Genomic DNA, 22997 nt, shown 5'->3' with positions numbered 1-22997 from the left:
TTATGTACTTACTTGTAAGCAATCTCTACACCCAGCCTGGGGCTCGAACTCACAACCTGGAGGTCAGGACTCGCACGCTCCGCCCGCTGAGCCAGCCAGGCGCCCGGGTTGCTTCTCTCTTTTAAACCGCACTTTCTCCCAAGAGGCACGACACAAAGCTGCCGGTGCCTCACTTGAATGATTTAGCCAGATCATTTTCCTGCTGGAGGGGCACGTGAGGCAGCTTGTGTAGAATACTAGCACTCAGCCTTTTGGTCTCAAGACTCTTTTATACTCCTGGGAACTGAAGACCCAAAGAACTTTTTCATTTGTGGGTTGTATCGGTATTTATCATATTATACGTTGAAGTGAGACGTTTTAAGCGTACTCATTCATTTAATAACATCAGCGAGTCACTTACACGCTAAGAGTGACATATTCAGTGAAAAATAACTTCAAAAATTTAGCGAAAAGCCTGGCATTATTTGGCATGTTTTGTAACTCTCCTTCATGTCTGGCTCGGTAGAGGACGGGCTGAACTCTCCCATCTGCTTTTGCAGTTAGTGTGTTACAGCGTGTTGTTCTGGTGAATGTATGTGAAGAGAAACCACTCTACACACATCTGTGGTTCAGGAAGGGAGGAGTATCTTCAGCAGCCTTTCCAGATAATTCTGGACATTGTACTTCTAATACTACACCAAAACTTGACAAGGGGCACTTTTCTTCAAGTTTGGTGTAGTGTGGAATCGGAAGCCATGTCCGTGAGCTACTTGAACTTTGTTTCACTGAAATGTGTTGGTCTCTCCTTGCACTTGGAATGGGCTTCTGAATACTGAATATCAGCGGAGTCACGCAGATCTTCCAAATGCTGACAGACTTCATGACACAGCGTCAAAAAATTGCCGATCTCATCAGAAAAGTCTTGAAGTGTTTGGGAAACTGAGCTCTTGATGGCAGATACCAGCTTTCCAAGAGTCTCATCTTTGGTACAAAGCTTGGATTTTCTCGTTGGCGCCAACTATTAAAAGTCGTTTTCTTGAAGGGACAGGCGCACTTCGTTTTCGAGACGATGTCTGCCGTCCAGCCAGGTCTGCGTGGCCGTGGTTTTTCTGTCGGTTGTTCTTTCGAGTAAGTGGCGTTCCGTGACAAAGTCCTAGCTCCGCTCACGACCCAACAGCTGTACGGCCGCTTTCCTGGGACAGCGGGTGCTGCGCGCGCATTCGCATTTCATCGCGCCGAGCGTTCGGATGTGTCGTCAGGGGTCGAGGTTTAGTAAAATTAGTGATGGTTACGGCTTCGTCCAGGATATTAATAAGGGAAAATGGCCTTTAAAAAACCCTGCCGGTGTGCAGGACACCTGACACGGAGACCCCGCCCCGTGCTGCTTCTGCTCTGCTTTTGGCCCGGCCGGCCCTGCGGATCTCAGCATCTCCGCACCGGCACGGGGACGGACATCTTGGGATTACCACGACCACGCCGTTGATCTGCTGGATCACCTCTTGGGGGGGGGGGGGGGCTTCGGTCTGTGGAAGTGCTTTGAGCAGTCGGGTGTGGAATCTGACTCCGGAAGCGAGGCCAGTGTTGGCGTGCCGGCTCCATCGTCAGTCTGCCGGCCGTGGGGTCCGAGGGAGACCGGTCAGCCTTCCTCAGCCCTTGTCTGGGGGGAAGCGCGGGCTTCTTGGGTGGGTTGTCGCGAGGACCGGATGGGAGAAGTAATGCAAGCGCGCCTTCTGCGGTGCCCGGTAGGGAGTAGGCACCCGCGCGGCCGTCTTTCTTTCCTTCCTGGGACCTTGTGACGCCACCGGAGCGGTGGGGGCGGGGAGGTGGAAAGGTCAGTCTTGCCTAGCGCAGGCCTAGAATCCACATGCGGGTCTCTTGGCTCTTGCTTCTCACTTGCCCTGTTTCCAGGACTGGGGAGAAGAAGGAAAGGGAACAGCAGGTGTCTCCGAGGCTGTTTGTGGGTGGAAGGGCGTTCTCGGGTTCTCTGGACCCGTCTGTCCGTTGTGTACGTGTGACCCACTGGAGCTTGAACTAAAAGGCCAGCTTTTCTGAGATGAGCAGTGTCTTCTGAGTGCTGTCGTCTCCTGAGCACTGCGGGCTCTTTACAGATCATTCTGGTTCAGCCTCATCGGTCTCCGTGCTGGAGGGTGATGGGGGGCCGTTCACAGCCGAGAAAGTGCCGTCTCAAGGGCGAGGCAGGTTTTGCTCCTGGAGCCTGTGAGCTGCTGGAAGTCTGAGTGTGGTCTAGGACACAGTTCTCTCCCTTCCTGTCCTGACAGAATAGCAAAGCATGACTTTGTCACAGCCACGTGAAACCGGAAATTCTCAAAACCTGATTCACGTTACTTTTTAACAATGAACATCTGACAGTAGTTTGCAGCCTGACCCAGCTTCAAAAAAGGTTGACAGCCCCCGTCCAAGAAGGATGACGGTACCTGTGCAGACATTGGCTCCTTAGTTGATAATGTGGGTTTTCCTCATTGTGGTCTTGGGGGTGGAAAAAGCATGATGGGAACTGAACTTTGAAGAGAAGAGTCTGTGCTGTTGACCCGTTGGTCTGGTCACTTGTCCCTTAGGTTAAATGTCAAGCCCACGTGTGGACTGACCCCCCAGGTCTGTCCTCAGGAGAGCCCTTGCCAGCTCAGTGGTGCCAGGGTGGGAGTTAGCTGCGTCCGGGCCCAAAGCCACCAGCGAGGACTGCTCTTTCGCGAGGGAACCGTGCGCCTACACCTCAGTGGCCTGTGTTTTAAGTGACCTTTTGTTCTCCCCGCTGATGGTCATGCTGAATTTGGGGTACTCGGGACAACTTTGTTGGCTCTAGACTTGATGTCGTGTGTGCGTAAGCCCTGACTTTTAAGAAGGTTTGCACGTTTATCGATTTTTGTCCTGAAGAAGTTTCCCGGTAACGCCTCCTGTCGCTCAGAGCACTCAGATGGGTGATGCGGGCCGCGGGACCGCCCGGGTGACCGCCCGTGCTGTCATACTGCAGTGGACTTTCTGTGTCCCCGAGAGGGAGGGGACTCTGCCTCCGCAGCCTGAATGGCCGAGCTGTTTGCGTTTCTCCTCTCCGTCGCGGTCCTTCGCGAGGTGCGTGGCGGTGCTCCTGGGGTGCAGGGTGTGCGTCTGCCTCATGTTGGAGCGACCGGTGTGGCCGAAGGGGGTGCTGGCTTGCACTTGGCCCCTCGGAGAAGTTGTGCTGCTTCCTGGCACCGTGGCTTTGAGGAAGTCGCTTCCGTGTGTTGCTCTTCCTTTGTAAGCTAGGGTGGAGGACGCGGGCCCCCTCTCGGCTGCAGGGGCGGTTGGTCATGGCACTTCAGAGGGGGGCTCAGAGGCAGGAGGACACCGGGGAGCGTCGCGCGGCAGAGGTGCCGGTGGAGAACGACGGCGGCTGGCGCCCTTAGTGGGTGGGGACTCGGTCGCTGGCGGAGGCCCGCCCGCTCTGAGCGTCCGCCCCTTCGTGCTGTGACCTCGGGCGAGTCGGGTAACCTTTCTGTGCTTCGGTTTTTTCGCCTGCAACGGGCATTAAAACAACTTCCGGAGCGGTACCTACCTCGCACAGACTAAATGAGCTAATAGTAGACCTGAAGTACAGCCCGGGTTCCTGCGCGTGGGAGATGCCGAGTCCACGTCGGCTCTTAGCGGGGTCCGGATGCCTTTTCCTGCGTGTGAAGAGGTTGTGTGTCGGAGGACTTAGCCAGGTGTGTGCTTTGGCCAGAGCCTTGTAGCAGATGCTGTATTTTAAAGCCGCTACTATTTGGGGCGCCTGGGTGGCTCGGTCGGTTGAGCATCCGACTTCATCTCAGGTCACGATCTCACGGCTCATGGGTTCGAGCCCCGCGTCGGGCTCTGTGCCGTCAGAGCCTGTTTGGGAGTCTGCGTCTCCCCCCCTCGCTCACGTTCTGTCTCTCTGTCTCTCAAAAATAAACATAAAAGAAAAATTAAAACAAAAATAAAGCCGCCACCATTTAACGAGGAGGGTGGGTTCTAAGGAAGCCAGTGGGAACGGGAAGGGGCCTCCTCAGTGCAGTGGGTGTGACGTAGCCAAGGGAGCCTTTCTGGGAGGCCCCTCCAGGTTTGGGGAGAAAATGTGGGGTGCACCCAGGTGGTGTTTGCCCCTCGCTGTGAGTGTGCGGGCCGTGAACATTTCCTGACGTCCTATCGGCCAGATCGTATTTGCAGCGCTACCTTGAATGCCTTATACGGGAAATGGGGCAGAGAAAAGCTAAAACTCAACAGTCACTTAAATGTCTTGGATTATCGTTTCACTTCCTGAAGAGATGGTTTGGGCGTGTTCCCCGGAGCACCACCGGCAGGTGCCGTTTCCGCCGGTTCACCTGTCCCGCAAGGGCCGTGGCGGACGCGGCGCCAGGCGCACGGTGGGGAAAGGGCGGCGGACTGGGGGTCGGGAGGCCCGAATCCCCCGCCCGAGTCGGCTGTGCCGCTACCCTCCGCGTGGCGTGGGGCGAGGCCCCCGGCCTTTCTGGATCTCAGGCTTGAGCCCAGAAGAGCCGAGAAGACGCCGGTCGTCTTGCCCTGCTAAGCTCACCTGGGTGTCGGGAGGCTCGGCGAGAGCCCTGGTAAGCTGCTGTACGACCGGAATGCGGGTTTGAACGTGACAAATGGCTGCTGCTAACCGAGCTCTGACCCTCCTAATGAAATATTTTCTTTCCCAGTGATGTTACAGCCTTTCGATTATGATCCCAATGAGAAAAGTAAACACAAGTTTATGGTTCAGTCTATGTTTGCTCCAACTGACACTTCTGATATGGAAGCAGTAGTAAGTACCGAATGCTTCTTACTTGTTTTCTTTTGTTTGTCGGCAATGCAAAGACAATGATGAGGTGCAGAATTTTGGGTGCATGCATTTCAAAATGTGTCAACATTGCTTTTAAAGGGGAGTGTTGTTTTCAAGGAGGTTTGTACTTTGACTGCCTTTCCGGGTTTTCTCAAACTTTGATTTTCACCTTTTATGGAACTTTCCAGAATACTCTTCTGACTTTCACATCCGTTAGCTTCAGCACTTCCTTGCTCTGATGGATGGTGTCTTGAATGTTTGAGGACTCCCTCCCCTTTATGTGTCTCCCCTCCCATCCCCCACAGAAAAGGATACCTCTCATTATACGGGACATTTCTTACCGTGTCCTCCCCATCACTCCCCCAAGAACCCAGAGGGACGTGAGAGAGTGGGATGCTAAATGTCCTCTGATGCTTAAGGGTTGAGTTTTTGCTTGTTTCTGGTAAGCATGGATTCCCCCCCTGCCTCCCTTGTTTCCCTCATTTCATTTTCCTCTGCTTCAATACGTGTTAAACTCTGTCTCTAATTTTGGTAAAAATAAGATGGCTTTGTTTTTATAAAACAAAGAAGTGATACTATATTACTGGGTTTTCTGAAAAGATTATGATGGGAATTCTCCTGAAAATAGGCTCCTTACGCATTTAAATGAATCAGCAGGCATTCTGGTGCCATGGGAATCATGTGTGGATAACCTCCTGGGCCACCGCCCCAGCTAGGCCGGACTGGCCAGTCCTCACGGATGGGAGAGAAGGGCAGGGTTCTCTCAACGTTTCCATCACTTTCCAGCTCGCCAGCCCAGGCTAGGAGACCGGTCACCCGAGGTGTGCCTGCAGACGTGAGACTGCGGTGGCTCACACGGCACTGTGGTTTTTCTCTTCCAAAATTCTGTGCCGAGGGCTTTTTACGCACAGCTTCCCGCCTCGTCCCAGTGTCACCGCTCGGCCTTTTCGGTCAGTCTTAGAAAAGCATTACTGGCCATCCTGGTGGATGTTCACGTTTGGGGCAGGAAATAAAGGGGAAGCCAGATACTTTGAGGTTCGAGAGAGATTGGTGATAATAGGCGATCTTCCCCTTTTCCTAAGAATGATTGTTGAGGCATTCACTACTTTCTCTTCTGTCTCCCAGAACGTGATGTGTCACTTCACGTTGATTTGTGTGAGCGAGGAAATTCGTGGCAGATGGGACGCTGGGGACTCCAAGAGTGTGTTCTGCTTGGCTTTGGCTGCATGGCTCAGAGACCAGAGCGTGGGCTTGGGCGTCTGTGGTGTGGAGCTGAGTCCTGCCTTTTCCTACCGTTGTGGCCGCGGGCAGTTTTCATTAACTCTCCCTAGGGTCTGGTCACCTGTAAAATGGGGCTAAAAACCCGACTGACTCCGTTGCCGTGGGACCCAGCGTGCTGTGTGTCTCCGCCACCGGGCACGGAGTCCAGAGTTGCCGTGTCTGAGGGCCGTCGTAGGCCAGGCCCCCGTTTCGCTCCCTTTAGGATGATTTTTATAAGACTTAAAAATTCTTCTAGGGAATGTCCATCGTAGGAAGCCGTGGAAATACACACGTAAGCAAAACTAAAACCAAAAGTAACTAAAACTAAAAGATTTGCTTATGCTCGACCTAACCACTGTTTTTGAGAGCCTTGTGCCATTTCTTTAAACTATTTTTTTGTGTGTGTTTTGATGTACAGGAAGTAGAAAAAATTATATCGTGACTACTCATATAAACTTTGCCCAGATTTACCATCTAACACTTGGCCACATTTGCTTCATTTCTGTTGTAAACTCTTTTTTCGCTGAACCGCTTGGTTGTAAGATGCAGGCTTCACGACTCTTCGGTCGTGCGTGCTTCAGGGCGGGGACAGTCTCTGGCGTAGCCACAGCACTGTCCCCCTGGCTGAGAAAATTGGCGTTAATTCAGTCATATTATCTAGCAGAAGGACCCTGATGCAGCATTTTCCAGTTACTCCAGACAGGCCTGGAGTCGTTCTTAGTCTAGTAGAGTACTCTCAACCTTTTTTGTTTTCGTGGCTTTGAAGTTTTTAGAGTCCAGGCCAGTTAGCTTGTTGTACGCCCCACATTCTGGACTTGTTCGGTTATTTCCTCACGATCACATTCAGGTTAAATGCGTTTTGGCAAGAATATTCCGTAAGTGACATCCTGTACGCACCGTACCAGGAGGCACGGAGTGCTGGCTCGTCCCTCTATTGGTGATGCTAAGTTGGATCACTTGGTTGCGATGGCGAGGTGACTGCCAGCGTCCCCGCGTCCAAGCGCAGTTGCCCCTTGGGGAATAGGTACTCTGTGATACCCTTGAGTAATCAGGTACTTGGAGACCATGTGAACGTCCTGCTCGCCAGCAGTCTCGCCCTCACCCGGTGGTTGCAGCGTCCAGCGGTGATCCTTGCTTGATGCTCTTTTGACACACACACACGCACGCACGCAGACGTGTGCTCGTGTGTGCGTACAGAGGAACAAACTTAAGATCTTGTTTCTGGCTTCTTCACTTAATGTTCGGTGCGAGCAAACACTCTCTGGTATCATTTGAATGGCGTGCGGTTCCACTGAATGGACCTGCCCCGATGCATCTGGCCGCTCTGACGTTTGGCGCGTTGCTGGCTCTTGCGACCACTGTTGCTCTGGCTGCCTCCTGCACGGTCCCGGGTGAGGGGGGAGTAGTGTAAACGTCCTGCCGTGCTGGCCTGCACTTCTCAGCATGCCCTGGGATTCCCGTCCTCGCTGCCAGGAGGAGGGGGATCGAGCCAGGAGCACATCATGCCAGAGCATGGATTTGATTTAGCCGGCAAGGTGTTCCCACCAGCAGGCCGGAGGGAGTGGGGGGCCACCCGGACACTGGCTTGCTAGCTGTGCCCCGTTGGTAGTGGGCAGTGTGGTTCGAAGTCCACTCCCAGGTAGTGTACGTTGCCTCTCTCTACGAAGGGTGTGTCCCGCAAAGTCCATTTTATCTTCCTGAGGAGAGCCAAAGTTGCCTCCGGTCATTCGGACGTAATTTAGACAACTCCTCTTCCTTCGGTGATGGTCAGTCGTCTCTGTTCCACGCGCTTCCCATAGAGCAGCAGCAGGGAGGAGCATTGGTTGGTGTGGAGGGATCGGGCGGCGGGACTGGGCTCGTGAAGCGTGATAAGCGTTCGGGGAAAGCTGTGTGTTTAATCTTGTCGTTAGAACTACTGAAATCTCTGCAGACCTAAGTTCCTTATTCGATACACGTCAGGGCTTCCTCATTGAGCGTGTTTTTCTGAAATTGTCAGTTATAGGAAGAAAATCATTCCTCCGGCAGCTTTGTAATATCTTGATTATTAAATTTAAATTGTTTTAGTGGAAGGAGGCAAAACCGGAAGACCTTATGGATTCAAAACTTAGATGTGTGTTTGAATTGCCAGCAGAAAATGATAAACCAGTAAGTATGTTTACGGTTAACAATAATTGAATGTTGCAAGCTGATGCTTATTTGCATACCATCTCCTACAAAACCAAGATTTAAGTTGGCAAATTATTTTCCTTCCTCTGACGTGTGATGAAAAAAATAAGCCGAAGTCAACAAGTAAGCGGGCCTCCAGGAAATCAGCCTTTGAGAGGCTTGCAGAAAGACACCTAATTGAAACAATTTTTTTTTTCTTAAAAAGTGCAACCTGTTGGCCGTTGCAATGTCCTAAATCCTAAAGCACTTCTTTGACTTGGCAAAGCTATAGGTTGCTGTAAAACAGTGGGTGAGTCTGAAACAGGGAATAATTTGCCGTTGATCATGGTGCTTGACGGACAGGCTCTCGGGTTCTGTTCCACAGACCTCCGTCGCGGGTCTCCCTGTCCGTCCGCTCTTTCCCCTTCCCCCTCCTGCCTCTTTAGGGTTTCTCAACCTCAGCACTATTAACATCGGGGTGGGTCCTCCTCTGCCGGGGGCCCATCCTGGCCCTTGTAGGCTGTTCAGCAGCACCCCTGGCCTCTGCTCACTAATGCGAGTAGTCCCCCCTCTCGTGTGACAACCAAAGGTGTCTCCAGACGTTGCCCGTTGTGCATGGGTGGGGGCGGAATCATCGCCTCCATTGGGAGTCACCCCCCCCCCCCCCCCCCCGTGTTGCCGGAGGGGGTCGCTGAAAGGACCGGCTTCCTCCAAGCTGTCGACTGGCTTTTCTCTGGGAGGTCAAGGGACAAGCCTGTCATGGCCCTTGCCTGTGGCCAGTTGAAGAGAAGACTGTATCCGAAGTGCTAATTTGGACCTTCCTTCAACCTAGTCAGAAAAGCTTCAGTTGTATTAAAAGCACTGTTCGAAACACACAGAATATTCAACTGCCCTGGCTGTTAATAGCTGGAGTTGGGAAATCGAAGCGCTCACATTGTTAACATCGTCCACAGCAGCGTCCAGGGATGCTGTTGATAACGTGTCACCACTGCTTAGTATTTTCTTCCTGCTCAGTGACTGACCACTGCCGTTATCCTGTTTCTCGGATGGGTAGTGGGCTGTTTTGTTGTTGCTTTTTCCTCTTCCCGCTGCACATCCCGGTAAGGTCGGCATCGCTGTTCGGCTCCCGGCCCTGTGCCGAGCCAGCTTTGTGGAGGCGGGGGTGGGGGGGCGCCCTGGCAGGAACCCCTCCTCTCCTCTGGAAGACGAGGGGTCGAGCCCGAGGGTGCGACAGGGAGAGCCAGTCGTTTTCCGGGGGCCGCACGGAGCCCTCAGCACGCTGGTCCCCGCCTGTTCTGTTTTCCCCGGCACACCTGAACATCCCCGCCCCGGGCACTCTCCGGAGGCCGTCGTGACCGTCTTGGCCGGGACGTGGGGGACGCGCACGTCCCTGGATTGGCGTATCACAGACGCCGAGCTCGTTTCACCTGCAACGCAGCTTCAGAGTTCTGAGTTCGTGACGTAAATCGCCCTCGGTGTCACGTTCTCCTTGGCCTCCCCCGTCCCCCCTCCACCGTCCCAGCCCATCCTGGGGATGTTCAGGGCTTCCTGGTGACAGTAACTCGTGGCCAGGAACCCCTGAGCTTGTACGATTACGATACGCTACTGTTTGCATGGCGGGGATTTGCTAGTGCGGTATGCACGGCCCTTTTCCTCTTTCTTTGAAGTATTAGTCTCAGCCGAACTTCATTATTTGCCCTCATCCATAATTTCTGGGGCCCCGTTGCTTTAGATTATTAAGATACTAGATAAAGTGATCCATTTTTAAAATAAATGTGGCATTTTACAGTGTGGATGAAACGCTACCACGTGTGGTGTTTGCTGAGAACTACTTTACTTTGCATAAAAAAGTCCTTTATTACATAGTTGGTGACACTTGGGCTTTCATTTATTTCTGAACAGCATGATGTAGAAATAAATAAAATCATACCCACAACCGCATCCAAGACAGAAACCCCGACGGTGTCTAAAGCTCTGAGCTCCTCTTTGGATGACACTGAGGTTAAGAAGGTCATGGAGGAGTGTAAGAGGCTGCAAGGTGAAGTTCAGAGGCTGCGGGAGGAGAACAAGCAATTCAAGGTAATGGCTTTTTCTTCTTTTTTCTTGTCTTGTCTTTTCTTGTCTTTTCTGTCTTTTCTTGTCTTTTCTTGTCTTTTCTTTTCTTTCTTTTTTGTTTTTTTAAAGAGTTTATAAGTCTTTTAAGTAATCTCCACACCCAACATGGGGCTCGAACTCAACGACCCCAAGACCAAGAGTCGCATGCTGTACCGACTGAGCCAGCCAGGTGCCCCAGTGGTATTTTATTCCTGACAATCTGCAGAAAACAAGGGCTTTCCTCCTGTGGTCTTGGGTGGTGAAGTTGATGAATCCCTGAATTTGTAGAGTTGTTTTGTATTTGCACGTTCTTTCCTCAGGGAGAGATGTCTGTGGCTTTCATCAGGTTCTCAAAAGAGCTCTGAACAACCACCCCCCTGCCCTGTAATTAACCAGCGTCCCTTGAGCAGAAGTTTCTCAGCTATTCAAATTCTTGTTCCCTTGTACTTTGTGTGTTATAATTTATTTGATCTTCTAAACCCTTTGGTGAAGTGTAGGGATTATCATCATCCCCACTTTACAGATGAGGAAACTGAGGAACAGAGAGGTTAAGTGACTTGCCTGAGATCACACGGTCAGTGAGATGAGAAGCCGGGCTGTGTGCCCCAGAGTCCCCATCTTTCCCATTCTCCCGCTTCAGCCTGCAGACTCTTGTCCTCGTGTTGAGAAACAAAGCCTCTGTCATCCTCCCACTAGTATAAATTGAAGATAAATTCTGAGATTAAAAACAAAACCGCAGTGGGTATCCTGACTTCACATTTTCAAATCCTACTCCACCCCCACTGGATGAGAGCCCTTTTTTAGGAGGGTAAATACTGACCTGTACTCTGTTTTAACACAGGCGTCACTCTGGATTTTGGAGATTCTACGTGGGTCTGGGCAGTAGGGTCTCAACAAACTACTAATGTGGTGAGGAGCTCGGAGACAGGAAGTTGTCACGGCAGACAGGTGGAGCCCACAGAAGGAGACCCCCGAGTCTCCGGCGGGCGGATGCTGACGGAGGGGTCGGCACTGGCGTTAGAGGGTCGGGCTGCACGGGTGGGGGAGGGGGGAGGCAGGGCGTACCTCATTTGGCCCCGGAGCCCTCACGTGTTGTGGTAGTGAGCGCTCACACTTGACCCGCTCTGAGTCTGTGGTGGTCACGGCGTCTCCTGGGCCTCCACTCACAGAACGTGTCTGAGGCCCCTTCTGGCTTTAAGAGTATGTGTGTTTCAGAGGGGGTCTTGGGTCTTGAAGAGGTTTCTGAGCATCTGATCCTAGGAACTTCTGTTGCAGCTTAAGTATGAGGCCGGCCTGTTGTCTTCTTCTCGGTCCTGCTGCCCAACCAGGCCCTGGACTGTCGCTCTTTAACTACCGTGGCACCAGATGCACATGAGAAATTCAGCTCAGTTGACTTTTCCTTCTTTCATGCTGACAGTGTAGTACATACAGGAGAACTGACAGTGTCTGGAAAATGGCATCATCTTCTTTCTTTGCAGGAATCTTGATGTGCCTCATTCAGTAACTTTTAGTATGGAGTAAATTATGAAGCTGACACTTTACTTTTTGGCTAAAAATCTAAGATCTGCCTGAAGCTTCTCCTTGAGTGTATTTCTCTTCAGAAACGTTTAAAGTGATAAATAGGTAGAAATAGCTTCTATATAAACCCAATAAAATAAATGCTGTATTTTGCTGTGCCCATTTTTTTTTTTGAAGTTAATCGAATAACGCCGCTCATTCATCACTGTGCAGTGGTGTTGGCCATGCCCCGTGAGCAGAACATCTTCACAATACTAGCAGACCAGTCTTGACGCTAGAAGATTCTTTATCCTGCCAAACACCGATTTCTTGTTTTGTGTCCTTTCCCTCTGTCGTTTGGCCAACACATCTCTCGAGGCCCTCCCCTGTACCCGGCACTGCGGGTGCATACGTGAGCTGTCCCTGCCGTGGAGGAGCTCCCCGTTGACCGGGGTCGCTGGGGAGACACGGACACGGGTCCCGGAGACCCGACTGATGAGTGGTCCCGCAGAGATGGCCCCAAGTGCCTGGAGAGTCAGCTTGGCGGGCTGGCTGCCTGTTGTCTCCAGGACCTACGAGTCTGGGGATGAGCAGACGGGGTCGTTAGCCGGAGGCACGCCGGGGACCACGTAGAGAGACGCATGCCCTGTTGAGGAATGTGCACTGGGCCTTGGGATCAGTGAAGAAAGAAAGGGTTTCTATTCTGTGCATATCTACGTAGTTGAGGGAAAAGTGTGGCCGAATGTCTGTAGAGATGTGAAAAAGGATGTCGCTCCTTTGGCGGGAATTCCTTGCTTTAAGTCGAAAATATTTGAGATGCATTGATCAAACTGTGTCACATTTTAATATTATTCCAGATACCATTGTTTTCTATCCAGCAGTCTCCATGTAACTCATCAACTACAGAGCTCTGCACTGGAAGCCTTGTGGGCCCCCTACCTGTGTAGCTTCTTGTGATTTTTTAGATTTGTGCTTCGGGAAATGCCTGTCGTTCACACATTGATGACCTGAGCAGGGAAGACTGCTCATCAGAGGAAGAAGGACAGAGAGGGTTGGGGTCGGGTGTAGAAGGGTGGCCCGGAGACGCGGCCAGGACGGTGGGTGGTCCCAGGTCTCAGATGTGCCTGGCGGACCCCGTCGGGAGCTTTTTCTCTGTAAGTCACGGGGAACCGAGGCCCTGCTTTAGATGTGTGGTATAAAAAGGTACACTGGCAGCCTCGTGTAGGTGGGTAGAAGGAAAGAGGGGCCGGCTGCTGGCAGCGTTTTCTCCCTGGCCTCAAGCCAGTGCCTTCTTCTCTGTGGGATTCAGTTTCTCCCTTTGAAAAGTGAGGAGGCTGGACCACACCACGTGATCCAAGTCTGTGCTTAAAAGCCCACCCTGCTCTGCTAAACTGTACAGCTGACTTCTGCTTCTGGGGCCTTGGGTTGTCTTTGAAAGTGTGCATTTGCTTCCGTAGGAAGAAGACGGACTTCGCATGAGGAAGACGGTGCAGAGCCACAGCCCCGTCCCCGCGTCAGCCACGGCTGGGAAGGAGGAGGGCCTCAGCGCCCGGCTCCTTGCTCTCGTGGTTTTGTTCTTCATTGTCGGTGTGATCATAGGGAAGATCGCCTTGTAGACGCGGCAGGCGGAGGGTGGCACACTGCGTTGACGGGCCCGCCATTCTGTGGGGTTTGAATTTATCATAACCATGTGTCAAAAGAAGTTAATGTATGATGACATCTCACAGGTCTTGCCTTTAAATTACCCCCTCCCCACGCGTGCGCACGCGTGCACATACACACACACGCACACACACACACACACACACACACACACACAAATTATAAAGTAACAATCTTTTAGAAAGTTAAAAATGTATAGTAAGTGATCGGGGGAACATAATGATCTTTGTGAATGACAAGGGAAACCGTGATTAAACCATGATGGCATGTTGGAAGTGTCATTTTAAACATTTGTAGCCTTGGTACGTGTGGCTGGACTGATTACCTCTCTTAGAACGAGACAGTCTTCCTGCCGGTTGGTGCTGGCCCTCAGGGGAGCCGGAGCCCGGTGCGGTGGGGGTGGGGAGGGCCGTCCCCTCCCCAGAGCAACCCCCCACCCGCCCCCCTCGCTCCCCGGGCTGCTTCTCCACGTTCTGCCCTGGCCGTCGGTTCCCTGGGACTGACGAACAGGGTCAGAAGCCAGAAGAATTGTGCTGTGGCAGCGTCAGATCTGCCCGTCGGGAGCGGGAGGCGGACGGTGACCGACTGACCCACCACTTTGGAAATTAAAGTCAATGCTTTGTTCTCTTAAAGGGACCAAGCTGAATTACTGTTGGTTCATGTAGTGAGATGGAATTGTTCTTCAGAGATGTGTAACGCATATTTAACTTATTTAATGTATTTCCTCTCATGTTTCCTTATTGCCACGAGATCATGATTAATGCTGTGGCCTCCAAATCACCTGTGCTGCCGGAGGGCTGCGGGCCCCTCCCCCCCCGAGGCTCTGGGCTCTGCGCGTCGATGCAGGCGGGGGTGCTGTGAACGTTGGGGAACAGCTGCCACGAAGCGTTTCTCTGTGTAGACGAACGACAGCCGTCACCGAGAGGGAATTTTTCTTAGTATCCGCGGTCAACTCTGTCACCCTTTCTGATGGAGAAGAGTAGCCGACGTTCTTTCCTGTTCCTTCGTTGTCCCTCAGCCACCACTTACACTTCCAGCACGTGCGCCCCGAGTCTGGTCCTGACCTTTCCCGCGTGGCCCTGGCCCGAAATGGGGCGGCAGGGTGGTGGCGGAGAGGGAGCCAGCTGGGTGGGGGCCGGGAGAGGGGCCACAGGCTCTTCAGATAGTCGTCAAGTAGTTATTGAGAGTTTGACTGTAAATTAATTTTATGCCATAAAAGACCAATCCAATTCTGTTCGACTATGTAGCATCTTAAAAAGAAAAAAAATTAAAATAAAGCCCCAGAATTAAGAGTTCTTTTGTCATTTTGTCACCTTTGCTGTAGAGGGGAAGTTATTATTTTTGTGATCCTCGTTATTATTTTGTTATTGGAAGGTTGGCTTTAAAATGAGCCCTATCAATGAAAATACATGTTTAATGATTTAAATATAGATATAGCTATATACGTGTGTGTGTGTGTGTGTGTGTGCGCGCGCGTGTGGCGTTGGCTTCAACTGAAAGTATAAAAATAAAACTGTTGAAAATCTTAAGCAACTGGTCACCCTCGCCCTTCCATTACCTTGCCCTTCGGGAGGAAAAGAACTCTCCTTTGGGTCAAGGAGCCAGGCAGGAAAGACGAGTGAAAGGCAGGCTGAGTGCGGCTCCAGGGAGTGGGTGGGTTTGAAAAGACAGATCCGTCAAAAGGAAGAAGGTCGTTAGAAGTCATTCGCTTGAGTCACATTGCTCCTGAACTTGGCTGGGGCGCAAGGGCCTTGGCTGTGGCTCCGGGGGTCTGGTCAGGGACCTCAAGCCTGGCAGCTGGATGCCTGTAGGCTGAGTAAGTAAGTAGCTTCTGTCTTCACGAGAAGTTCCTGTGCGTCCCGAGTGCTCACGGTGAACACGGAGTGGCCCTGCTTCTCAGCCACACACCTGTTGGTCAGACCGCGTTGAGAGCGCCCGACGTGGAGGGCCGCCCGAGTGGAAGTTAGTGTCCCGTCTTCTCTCGTGCGTGCGGATCCGGGGGCTTCCGGAACAGAATGAGACGCTTCCTGCCGTGAGTTTTCTGTAAGCGGACTCCAGTCTGTCCAGGTGCGGGAGCTGCAGCGAACCACTCTTCGTGGCTGGCAGCACCCGATGGCCTTGACGGGAAGTGACCAGCAGAGTCTCCAGCTGTTCCCGTTTCTCTAGAGCAGAGGGCTGCAGACTTGTTCTCGAAGGGCGTGGCTGTGCGTTGCCACAAAACCTCACTCACAGGAACGGCTGGTGGGATTTGGCCGGTGAGGCTGGAGTCTGCCCGTGCCCATCCTGGGGCGAGTGAGTTCTTGAAAAGAGTGCCTCGGATATCCGTTCTGTTTTGGGTCTTGCAAAGCGATTTAGTGTCTCATGTATATGTAGGAGCCAGCATTCAGCTTCTCAAAGATGAGGGCATTTTGCTCACAGCTGAAAATCTGAATTTGAGATCCAGAGTTGTCTTCTTTCTGACTAATCATCCTGTAAAATCTCTTTCTCCTTTGGAGGTTAAGATTTGGTGAGCGCATGTTAGTTTATGGAACTTTCTGAGCAGAAGAAGGGAACTCCCCGGGGAGAGACGGAGGGTGATGGTGGGCAGACTGGATGTCCTGGAACCATGCAGTTGGTGAAGGGCGTGTCAGGAGAGGGTGAGTGTGTGGGGGGCAAGCACTGCCAAGGGTCTGGGACCGTAGCGGGAGCCACAGACAGTCAAGATCTCGAACCTGGAGGAGTACGCACCTTTTGAGTGTCTTTTGCTCAGATGGGAATGACAGAAGAGAAGGAATGAGAGGAAAGGCAAAGAGGTGGATGTGTGTTCCCCTGACGTGGGTCTGTCCTGCCCCAAGAGGAGGTAATCAGAACAAACTGGCCTGGCGCGGGCAGGGCTGATGCCGGCCGGGGTGCCAGCCCGGAAGCAAGCCACCCCTCCCCTCCCCCCCCCCCCCCCCCGCCTGCCCTCGGGCACCGCTTTCCAGCCCCTCTGGGAGCGGTGCCCTCATAGGGACCTGCCACCAAGCCCACAAATACATAAGCAATGTAAGCAATAAGAGAGTCCTCTAAATTTTTATTGATTGAATTTTTAAATTGATAATTTAAGCTCTCTCCACACAGTACCAAAATACCTCTTGAAGACAGCAGGCTGTGTTATTTGTAGGTATGAGGACCCGGCTTTAATTTTTTTCCTTCTCCTAGTTTGCATGTTTCGTTTCCCTCCCTAGTCTTCTAAATTGCTGGCACCAGCAGTAATAAATACTGATAAAATCAAAATTGATTTTTACCAGTGGACAGTTTATGCCTAGAGAGACGGCTTATACCTACATAACACAGAAGGGGGAAAAATGAGGAACCTCCAGTGATCCGTGAAAACCTAAACGCTTTCAAACAAATCCCAGGAACAGAATTGCTATCGAAAGATATCAGCGCGGACTTGCAGGCTGTGTTGAGTCAGATATAACTGAATGCAGTGATGGCTCAGAGCTAAATAGCCTTTCAAATTAATTTGAAAACAAACTCGTGTGTGTGTGTGTGTGTGCGCGCGCGTGTGTGCGTGTGTGTGTGTAGCATATGTACCATATGTAAGTAGCTTAACATTTTTCAAATGGTGCCTATATTTTTTGCACTCACAAATCTTTATATTTGCAAACTCAGAATCCATGCCAAAATGCAACAGCGTTTGTCATTTTCAGCCCCTTTCTCTAAAGAACTGGACCATTTACAAGTTTCTGGTTACGGTTTGTGGAATTCTTGGTTTGAAAAGGAAAAAACGAGAGAGATGGGACCTGGGCGTCAGTCACCTTGAACCCTTGAGTAACGCCCCCCTCCCAGCCCTTCTCAGGTGAAGAGGCCGCTGCGCCCCCTGCTGGCGATGGCAGCTCACTGAGGGCGTCTCGGGCGGCCTCCCCGGCCCCTTTCTGTTGAGTCCGGCCGGCTGGAGGCGGACCGACTCAAAACTCTGGAGTTGTCAGAAGCGAGCACTCTGGGCAGCCCTGTCTCGGTTAAGCTTGGGTGTGTTTGCCGCTGGCTGGAAGCGAATGCTTCCAAAGACCAGCAGAAACGGACTCGTATTTAGAAAGCCCCCCGAACAGTGGACGGATGTCCCTGGTCCCCGTGCACAGATCTGGCGCGGCCTGCGATTACTCTCCGGTACCCGAAGGGCAGCTCGGAGACCACACGTGCCGCACGTAAAGTGGGGTCCCTCAGGGTGGCCCTGGCCTGATTGGATCTGTAGGTGGCTTCCCCCTCCCCTCCCCTCTTTGTAGCCTTCCTCAGAGCCGCTTTGATAGGGGCCTTTTAGAGAAAGTTGCCACTGTTGCGACGCTCCCTCCGCTCGGTACATTCCGCCACGGAGCCGAATCCTCCCGACTGCTGTGACCCAGGGGGCACGGGGGCTCTGTTGTGCACACGAGGAAATGGAACCTCCGAGAGGTTGAGTCGAGCGAGTGCTTAGATCCTCCCATTTGGCACCAAGGCTGCCTCTGAGCGGGTCCCACTCGGAGCAGTCGTGTTGCAAGGCTGCTGAGCGAGCTCTCCCTGCCCCGGCCGCTCCGACCGGCCGCGCACCTCGATGTGTTCGCCTCCGTAGCTTGTGCGCTCATTCTGAAGACGAAGCGAGCTTCGCCGAGATGCGTTTTATTTTTCCTTTTGAAACTAAACACACTTCAGGCGGTGCAGAAATGCGCGTGTTTCCATTTTCTCATCGCCTGAAGATCTCTGCCTGATGCTCCTGGGGAATGAATTTGGGGGCCGTAGAAAGAAAATTGCCCGTCTGTCTCGGCGAGGCAGTGGCGAGGATGCTTTTCTGCGGAGGCTTTACATAACTTGTAAATTAAATGCGGAGCGAGGGCAGTTCATTAAAACTGGCATCCCGGAAGTGGCCCGCCGGGGTTTGAAAACCACCGAGCTGCCAGGCTCAGACCTCTCCCCGAGTCAGCGCTGCCCTTCTCCGGGAAGTCACGGAAGGGAGCGAGTCACAGCAGACCCTGATGGGGGGGGGGGGGGGGGGCAGCAGCCCAGAGGCAGGCCCGGAAGGCTGTGAGCATGCGTCTCCAGCGAGACCCCCAGCCGGCTCACCCCTGCGCCCGAGTCCCGTCCACGGGGCTCAGACTCCCCGGGTGTTACCTGGGGTGCACGAGGCCTCCCGCCCCTTGCCGGGGGGGATCCAGACCTCCCTCCGTGGGGGTGTTCAGCTACATCGGTGCCGCTGAAAAACAAGGTTTCGTTTTACTCGCTTTCATTACAGAAACATCCAGGAGACACGAACGCACACGAACGGTTGCGTCTGATAGTTAGAAGGGAACCCGTGGAGGCAGGTGAGACGTGGTCTCGAGTCATACAGTCACTTCCGATGTTTTCCCTAATGGAATTAATTCATCACAGAATGTCTGCATCGACTCTGTAGAAGAGGCAGAAAAAGCCAGCAACCAAAATACAGCTATTACCTAACTTGCCGTAGATATTTGCAATTACGATACCTTGGAATGTTGCCACAATATGGATTGCTTTGATTAAAAGATGTCAGTTGAATAAAACAGTACCCTGGGATAATAGTTTTCTGCTGCTAGATAAATGCTGATGTTTATTTTGAAACCAGGAAACATTGATCCTGTGACAATGCCCTATTAGAATTACTTTATTATATAGCACAGGGTTGACGTATATTTAATCATTTGGCTAATGGACGTGGGTGCAGGACTGACGGACACTCACTGCATCTTGACGAGCGGCAGGAGCCCAGCCCGGCCTCTGCAGGCCCGGCTGCCGCCCCAGCCTTTCATTTGACTCCCACCCAACGCCTTGGCCCGCCGCAGCCAAACAGGTTGCCTTTGACTTCGCGTTTCCCTTCAGTGCACACCGGCTAGGGTAGACACAGCAGATATCTCAGCACGGTTTCATTACGGCTAACAAGGATGCATCGCTTTTTGTGATTTAAAAACGAATGTAGATTAGCATGCATGTTTCTCAACGTCGTCTCCGTGGTCTTCCATGCGATACGAACAAGGTCTGGTTCTTTTTTGAAGAGCCGGATGCCTGCATTCCCATCTTTCTTTTGTTATCTTAGAAGTAAACTCCACTCAGCTGTTACCCTCTCCCGCGGCATTCATAGAAGGATATTTTTTCCCATTGACTCTTGGATTCAAAGGTCAGAATTTATTGTCTGCGATACTGAGACCATGTGTACAAGAGCCGCCCGCTTCCAACAGTCACTCATCTGGCAACCACTTACCCGTTTACCTTGTGTGTGTTAGATACTGTAGGAGATGCGGAGGAGGTAATCAATGGGAGCGATTTGTTTTTGTGTGTTCCGTTTGTAAGCAGCCTCGGTAAGGTGCCGCAAGCTTCTGTATACACGCAAGACGGCAAAATGCATTTGGCTCTCGTTTCTGCGGCTCGCATTTCCTTTCTTAAAGAATTTATAAACTGCTGCCATTTGAAACTTCCTCTGAGAAACTCAGAGTGGTCTGTTTAAAGGTCCCCCTCACCTTCCCCTCTCCTCTGTGAGCAAAGAGTCATTTCGATGGCACATGCCGTCCCTGGTCTGCCTTACGTCTTTCTCTCCGCGGTATGTGGCGTGTGTTTTTGCCCTGACTTCGATGTACAGGAACGTCTTGGGAATCGAGTATTTTAAGCGACGTCTTAGAATGCTTTCGTGTTCTTAACGTTTCTTTTCTGTATTTTAAGTTGTTATTTCCTGTTTTGACATAGAATCCATTTTAAAAGTTTGTGCAGGAAAGGCCTCTTTCCCATCGTACGTTTTGGTTATCTGATATGTAATAAATTCATGGTTTTATGGCTGACTTTACGTTTCCCGGAGGGAAGGAGATGTATTTCTGCAGCGGCCTGATCGAAGGAGCCATTCACAGCATGTTCTTACATGTTCCGTGTCAGCCTGATGAGACCTGTCCGGCCGAGGCATAAACTTTTGTACTAGCTGTCTCCGTATTCTGTTCAATAAATTCTGTGCTCTGAATATATTTAAAGGATGCTTCAGTGTAAAATTATTTTGAATGGATGGCTTAAGAGCATTCGGATATGCTTTAGAGAACACACTAGAGCCCGTCGCTTTATTCTTTCACCGACTCTTAGGAACATAAAATCCGTGTAAATGGAAAATCATAGATACTTTGCGTGACGGGAGCCGACTTAAGGGGTGACTTAGGTCAACTTCCTCATTTTACTGATGAGGAAACTGGTCCAGGGAGACTCAGTATGGGGGCCAGGCACGCATTCCTGCACTTTCCTGGGGGAGCGGGGTGGGGGGCATTTGTCACTGATTGTATATACAGAGTCCTGGCTGGTGTAGATGGCTTCCAAGTCTGCGAGGTGGGGCGACTTCTGTCTTTCACAGTGGTGGACGGTTCTCCATCTGACGGTATTTTTAAGACGCTAACGAGGACATTTTAACTTCTCTCGGGAGAGTGACACACGCAGACTGTAAGACTTCACGCAAGTCCAAAAGATACCACAGAGTCCCCCCTGAGGCCCGAACCGACTGCCCTTCTCCAGAGACTCCTGGAGTTTCCAGTTTCTTGTTTGACCCTTTCCAGAGATCGCCCCTGCCCGTGTGTCTGTGTGCACATACCCTGTGCGTTACACTACCTGCCCTGCCGTGTCTGTTGCTTTTTGACTTTGTCATCTGTTCGACATCATGTTGTGTCCACACGCATTTTCTTAACGGCTCTCTCGTTTCCCTCTGTGATGTGCCCGGAATTAACTTACTTGGCCAGCCCTCTGTGGAGGTGCCCTTAAGTAGTTTCTAGTCTTGCTGCTACAAACACGGCTATGGCAACACCCCTTTGCGTGAGCAAGGGTAGCTTGGGACGGGTCTGGAAGAGGAACGTTTGAGTCAGAGGGGGCTCTCGTTTTAAAGTCTGCGACTTCCACGTCGTCTTCCAAGGAGGATGCTCCGGCTCGTGGTCCCGGCACTGCCCGCCTCCCCCTGCCACCAGCACGTCGCGATGTCTGATGTTTCCATCCTTGCTCGTCTGGAAAAGGCGCACGGTTTCTTAGTTTCGGCCCACATTTCTTTGCACGAGGCTGAGCTGCCTCTCCTACGTGTAAAGGCCCTTTGAACAGGCTCGTGAAGATCTGGGATGGTGGAAATTCAAAGGAAGTAAAGGCTTACCGTGCAAAGGGCCAGTCGTAGAAGAGCAAAAATGAAGATTCTAAAGGCGTACATGTGTGAGGGTGGAAGCAGAAACGTACAGTATTTTACTAATGGGAAAATCACTTGCTGCAGAGTGCATAGGAACGGATTGGGCAGCGGGAGATAATCCTTTATTGCCAACTAATGGAGCTCCCATTTGTGACCTCTCCTAGCGGCGTCACAGTTGTGTTAGTCTAAATGAGCTTCTCTCCCTGCTTCCCAGGGGTCCTTTTCACACATGGCACAAATGAGGCACATTTCAGCAGCCCAGACCGTGGGCGGTCCCGTAAGGGGCTCAAAACGGTGGTCACCCTTAGACGGTTAGATCCAGGCTGTGGCAGAGAGGTGTGTTCCAGCCAAAAGTCGCAGGAGCCGTTCTGGCATATTCTCTCTCTCACTAGTATCCCATCCCATCACTAGTGCGTCAGGAGACACATCTGCCACGGGGGAAGTTGCCAGGGTCCTGGGATGGGGGAGACCCAGCCAACCCCCCAGAAACGGAAACCCCCCCCCCTCCCGCCTCGGGAGCTGCGCTTAGAGCCGAGGCTTGTCCGAGTCCGAGTAGAACTTCTGTTTCTGTGTTCTTAGCAGCGTTTGACAAGCAAAATCACTTCAAAGAAGAAAAGCAAAAACTTGGAGAAACACAACATTCGTGTTATGGACTTTTTGAAAAATGTGCCTTTAATGCTACTGCAAAAATGTTAGGAAAATGTGTATAGAAGGCAGGGGGCTTTTGAAAGTCAAGGCAAGACCCATTGTTATATTTCAACCTCCCGCCCCCCCTGCAGTCACATTGTCCAAGGTCCTAAATGTGACTCCCAAGCACAGAAAGTATTTTCTGTTCGTAATGATAAAACCATCAAAGAGGAGGGGCTGGCAGCTCAGGGCTGGTGCTTTGGGCATTTTCTCCGGTGTTTCCCTCAGTCTCAGACACTGAGGATGAGTCTGATTTGTACAAACGCAACTGCTGTCCCCCCCCCCCCCCCCCAGCTCAGAGCCCGGAACCTGCTTCGGATGCTGTGTCTCCCTCCTCCTCTGCCCCTCCCCCGCTTGCACTCTGTCTCCGTCTCTCAAACATAAATAAACGTTAAAAGAAATTTTTTTAAAGTCTGCTTCTTGGTTTGTCTCTCCCTCCCTCCCCGCCCTCTGCTCATTGGTTTTGTTTCTTCAGTTCGACGCGGGAGTGAAATCCTGTGGTATTTGTCTTTCTCTGCCATTCTGCTTGGCATTATACTCTCTAGCTCCATCCCTGTCATTGAACCTGGCGCGATTCCCTTCTTTTTTATGGCTGCGTAATGTTCCCTCGTTTTACACCACATCTCCCTTACCCCTTCATCAGTCAGCACACGCTTGGGCTGTTTTCGTGACTTGGTGCTTGTAGACGCCGCGGCCGTGAACACAGGGGAGCACGTACCTCTTTGAATCAGTGTCTTG

General features: G+C 51.8%; 1 protein-coding gene across 1 annotated transcript in view; it reads left to right on the top strand.

The window, feature by feature from the left end:
- The window catches only part of VAPB (VAMP associated protein B and C), a 57951-nt gene extending 37554 nt beyond the window's left edge, over positions 1 to 20397 (top strand). Inside the window, exons 3-6 of the mRNA XM_053890104.1 lie at positions 4653 to 4756; positions 8099 to 8179; positions 10082 to 10258; positions 13228 to 20397. Coding sequence (XP_053746079.1) covers positions 4653 to 4756; positions 8099 to 8179; positions 10082 to 10258; positions 13228 to 13386 — 521 coding nt within the window. The 3' untranslated portion in view covers positions 13387 to 20397. The remainder of the gene's footprint in view (positions 1 to 4652; positions 4757 to 8098; positions 8180 to 10081; positions 10259 to 13227) is intronic.
- Positions 20398 to 22997: the final 2600 nt, after the last annotated feature.

This window comes from Panthera pardus, unplaced genomic scaffold (genome assembly GCF_024362965.1).
Source record: "Panthera pardus isolate Hobbes unplaced genomic scaffold, ASM2436296v1 HiC_scaffold_25, whole genome shotgun sequence".
Taxonomy (NCBI): domain Eukaryota; kingdom Metazoa; phylum Chordata; class Mammalia; order Carnivora; family Felidae; genus Panthera; species Panthera pardus.
Note: the sequence above shows the minus strand (reverse complement) of the source record. Positions and strands in the feature narration are given on the sequence as shown.